Source organism: Apium graveolens, chromosome 2 (assembly GCF_009905375.1).
Source record: "Apium graveolens cultivar Ventura chromosome 2, ASM990537v1, whole genome shotgun sequence".
Classification (NCBI taxonomy): domain Eukaryota; kingdom Viridiplantae; phylum Streptophyta; class Magnoliopsida; order Apiales; family Apiaceae; genus Apium; species Apium graveolens.
Genome location: NC_133648.1, coordinates 148,131,319 through 148,136,652, shown reverse-complemented (window position 1 = coordinate 148,136,652; position 5,334 = coordinate 148,131,319). Strand labels below are relative to the sequence as shown.

Genomic DNA, 5,334 nt, shown 5'->3' with positions numbered 1-5,334 from the left:
CATCTTGCGTAGCGGGCACACAATCCTAGTAAATACTTTTTCCGTCCCAAAAAATGTTTTCCGTTTTGACTTTTTACATTATTCATGCTAAGCGATTGACTACTAATTTATGTATAATCTATAAGATCAAATATAATCATAAGTGATTTAGTTGAATTCGTATTTATAAATATTTTAACATAATAAATTTTTTATATTTAATATTAATACGAAATTAAAGATATTAATAATAAAAAATGTGCACAAACATGTCCAGCAGATAGGGAAAAGTAGAGGGAGTATTACACTGCCGACTAATTTGTGTTGCGACTAGAAGGAGGAAATAGTAATTAGAATGAAGAGGAGTTGCTACCCGGTAGCTAAACTCTTAGATGATAGCCAACTGTTTGATATTTTAGTTTGGGGGGTCCATGTCCATCATTCAATTTTGGATCAATCTCCATAAGTTGTTGCTGTTGTTCTTCTTCTTATCTATCAACTCCCCAGTCATAATAAATATTAAAAAAGAGGAGCTTATCTAGAAGAAAACAAAAAGAGAATGGAGAGAGATAAAGATTATGGAGCTTTCATGGAGAGATTTACACTACAAGTGCAACCCACCTCTTCTTCTTTGATTGGCCTCACTTTTGCTGTTAAAGATATGTAAGTTACCCCCCCCCCCCCCTAAGCTACTACTTCCTCATTTTCCTTTAAGAAGGACATAGCCCGCCCTCGTCAGATTACACAAGTCATGACATTGGCGTTATGTCACTGTTTAGGACTATTGGAATTAAATATTGATACGGTTTTGTTTATTGATTGAAAGTTTGGCCGTGTTATCAATATTTTGTACATATTGATTTGATTTTTTGTAAGAGCTCTCTGTTTTATTACTTCTTTTTAATTGTTTTGAGTTAAGTGTTATGTAAGTAAGTTTTGACTATTGAAGTTGTGTAAAATAAACTGGATTCTTTTTAGCTAAATTCATATTTTTGCTTCTAGATTTGATATGGAAGGATATGTCACTGGATTTGGAAACCCTGATTGGGCACAAACTCATTCACCTGCTCTATCAACAGCACCTGCTGTTATGGCTGTCTTGAAGGCTGGTGCAACATGTGTGGGTAAAACTATCATGGATGAAATGGCATACAGGTTCGATACACTTAAATATCTTCCTTACACTGTGTTTGTAAGAATGCATGCCCAAAGCTCATTTGTTTACATGTAGATGTAGTAATGCATTAAATTTTGATTTTTTTCTTGTGTATAATTCTCTGATAAGTAAATATGGTAAAAGTAGCTGAAAAGGTTAATTGCAAGGCACTTGGATGGAAGAATCCAGAACTATATTGGCTTTTAGGATTTCTTTTTTGGCTACTAGATTTATTCCTTCCTACTTCTGATGTCTATTTGGAGTTATAACTGGTTCTTTCGCTTTTGACACTAACTTGTATCGACTATTTTCCAGCTTTGCAATTCTTACTTTATACATAAAGCTTTCTCCAAGTGTTGTGCTATCCTATTATATGTATTTCTATTGTTTTTCTATAAAGCTTCACAAAAGCTTTTGATCAATATTTTAAATTTTTTGACTAAAAAAATATCTTCTAAACTAATTTAACTTAAGGAGAAAAAGTATGATCTGTATGAATAATAATGTACTTGATCTTATATAGCATAAATGGAGAAAATGTACATTATGGCACACCTACCAATCCTTGTGCACCAGATAGAGTACCTGGAGGATCTTCTAGTGGTTCTGCTGTTGGAGTCGGAGCATCCCTTGTTGATTTCTCCTTGGGTAAAACATTTTCTAATCGAGACCTTTCTAGTTCTGTACTTCTGTAGTCAGCTTTAATTGACTGAAGCTAAAAAGCCATCATCTGCAGGAACTGACACTGGAGGAAGCATTAGAGTGCCTGCATCTTATTGTGGAATTTTCGGGTTTCGACCTTCTCATGGAGCTGTTCCAACTACTGGCGTAACTCCAATGGCCCAGAGTTTTGACACTGCAGGTGAAAAAAAATTGTAATTAAATTTGATATGAAGTCAAATTTCTGTTGCTGCAGTCATTACACTCTGTAGTCATAGGACCTGAAGTCACATGTGATTTGAAGCTGATGCAATGTTTTAAGGTATTTAGTTTTACAAAACGTCATATGGGTTGGTTGCTTTCTCTTTCTTACCCGAACTCTTCTGTTTTTCCAATTGATTAGAATGATAAAGTACCATATTTGAACATCATTCTTATTATTGGACTACTACTCTTTGACAGGATGGTTTGCAAGGGATCCTGCAATATTGAATCGAGTTGGAAGAACATTATTGCAGCACCCTGACAATGGTCTTACGAGACCATTAAAAATTATTATAGCTGAAGACTGTTTCAAACTTCTTAGCATCCCTAGTGATCGAATTACAAATGTTCTTGTGGAAGCAGTTAAACAAATATATGGAGGTAAAATGATATTCAAAAGTCTACATTTTAATTTGTCAATGCACCATTTAAACTAAAGGTCAACTTGGACAGGATTTCAATTTATTAATCGTTTCAGTTTGTTTATTATCTTAATATTTGTATTCAACTTGTGAGCATTTGACATAGATGGATCTACTTTTGCAGATGATATCCTAAACTATGCAAACCTGGGGGACACTGTTGAGCGTGACGTTCCAAGTCTTAAGAATTTTATGCGCAAAGATCTACAAAACCATGAATATAATATTGAGCCTTTAGTGGCTCTATCAAATGCCATGAGGTTGCTTCAGAGGTGCAGACGATTTATTTCTTATATATCTTGATATGATTCTCTCATGTATTATCATTTTGGTTTTGTTATTGCCACCTTACCTTCTCAACCATAGGTACGAGTTCAAGAATAATCATGGTGAGTGGGTCAAAAGTGTGAAACCACATTTGGGTCCGGGAATAGCTGAAAGGGTATGGGAAGCCATTAACGCAAAAGATGATAATATTGATGCATGCCTTTTGGTTAAGACTGAGCTGCAAGCTGCTCTCAGAGGTTTCCTAGAGGTAGTCCTCTCACTGCTGAAAATTATTAAATTAGTTATCTTTATAGTGCCTTCTCTTGCAACCCAGTAGTTTAAGTCTATTGTATTTGCCACCAGTCAGTTGGAATAAATTATGTATTTTCTGTCAATTAACTATCAAATTTTACAAGAGTTACAAATGTATAACAGTTATTTCATCCATTAATATATTAATTTATATTATAGAATCGTTGCGCCTATCTTTTTTTTCCTGTCCGTGACATGGCTCATTTATATTGGCTTTTGTGTGTTTTTAACTTAAAAGTCACCTAGTTCTAGTTCTGTGGGATAGTAAGATTATATCTTCTGTTAACACAGTGACAAATTAAAATGATCAATAAAGCGCATGAGATTTCTGAACCATTCCTGTTCCAGTGTATACCATACAGCAGTTGATGCACTTTTTAACGGGCGTAAATTTTTGTTTTTTTTTTGCATGATTGCTAGGATGTTGATGTACTTGCCATTCCAACAGTTCCTGGGCCTCCACCAAAGCTACAAACGGAGGCTGCTTCCTTAGAAACATTTCGAGTTAGGGCATTTAGTTTACTATCTGTGGCCGGAGTGTCTGGATTTTGCCAGGTTAATGATCAGTCTTCACATTTGTTTTTCTTGATACATAGTCAATGCAAGCCCATATCATGTAATGTTTTCTTGAATGGACAGGTGAGCATACCACTAGGGATGTATGATAATCTTCCTGTGTCAGTGTCTCTATTGGCAAGAAATGGCCGTGATAAATTCTTACTGGATGTTGCTGAGACCCTGTACGGAAGCTTGAAAGAGCAGGTCCAGATGGCGGAGAGAGCAACTTTCTGAATTCGTTTCATGGTAAAATCTACTGGCATGTCACCTGTACTTTAGGCTAAATTCTGTTTCTTTATCCAACTTCAACCTTTAAAATGAACAATTGTAAGCGGCGGTGGGTAATGGTTGAAGTTGGGTGAATACAACAACATATACTGTATGATTATCATTCAAAATTTTTAACATTTTAATTTCATTAATCTTTTCTATTCAACAGAGTGGGTTATCTTGTAGTACTCAGAGAAAAACCGGTATGACTACACACCTCACCCAATCATTGCTTAAACTAAGGATGGCAAAATCTGACATGAACCCAAAATTGCCACACCGAGCTTCAACTCGCACTTTAAATAAAAATGGGAAGTTAAAATCGAATAGGTAGACTTTATTGTCACTATCACAAATGTACATTTACAATGGGGAAATGATTATAAACAGTCCATATCTAACTCATACAAACAATTACAGAGTCAAAACATCTACATTATATTGTTTCACGTATAGTACAGAAAAAACCACAAGAAAAAGTTGGCTACGTCTTATTGTTCAAACGAGTAAAAGAGAAAGTATAATAAGGTTACGGCTTAAAGAGAAGCAGGGTTGTTGAAGCAAAAGAAAGCAGCTCTGCCTCTGGCTGATTCACAAAAGTGTTCATTCTCGTTAGCTTTGGGAAATTTACTGCTTGGAACCAGCCACTTGCGTGTTCTAACATCGTAAGAGCATTTCCTACTCATTGCTAAATTGATGTCAAAATCACACCAAAGCTTACGGCATTTCCAACCCATCTTTGCCAACCCATCTTTGCCAAAAATCACACTAGAAGAGATCACTGTCATTTTAAAAACTTACTCTCATTTTAAAAACATAGTCCTCTTCATTTATGCGTTGTATACTTGTAGTTATCTTCTGTAACGCCCTCAAACCGGGGTATTGATTTAGGGCTCACATCACGAATATTAAATAAAATAATTAATTTAATAATTGACCCTGAAACTCATAACAGGATCTATACATGATAAAATATGAAACAAGACTACAACTATCAATCAGTAGTTTAAAATAACATAACCGACTTTATAATCATAATACAATTCCGAATTGCAATTGCAGTATCTGGAACCAAAATTTACATAACCAAAACCAAACCGATCCTCCCGCTTGCAATCTATCTGCGCTAGGATAGCAAACCTAACCGTCTGCACGGGACCACTAAAAACACTCTTACGTGTTGTGCGCCTAAAGATTGTCATCTTCTTGCTTGACTGCCAAGGATTAGATCAAAAACAAAATAAATGAGCCACAAAGCTCGGCAAGTGTAATATCCCGTAATTTTTAGAATAGATTAATAATAAAATAATAGAATAAAAGTATTAAAATTAGATAAGGATTATGATCTAAAATTGAATTAGAGTTTTGGGCCTAAAATTTGGATCAGATTCTAATATGGATAACTTGTAGTTTAATATACATGGTTTTATATCGTTATAAATACAC

The 5,334-nt window shown here is 34.9% G+C and overlaps 1 protein-coding gene across 1 annotated transcript; it reads left to right on the top strand.

Annotated features, from left to right (window-relative positions):
- The first annotated feature begins 345 nt into the window (after nt 1-345).
- On the top strand, nt 346-4,054 carry LOC141707912 (amidase 1-like). Its single transcript, XM_074511355.1, has 9 exons — nt 346-642; nt 982-1,134; nt 1,659-1,783; nt 1,872-1,997; nt 2,258-2,440; nt 2,606-2,753; nt 2,848-3,016; nt 3,481-3,615; nt 3,700-4,054. Exons 1-9 carry the CDS (start codon nt 539-541, stop codon nt 3,850-3,852), a joined length of 1,296 nt encoding a protein of 431 aa, XP_074367456.1. The 5' UTR covers nt 346-538; the 3' UTR covers nt 3,853-4,054.
- Nucleotides 4,055-5,334: the final 1,280 nt, after the last annotated feature.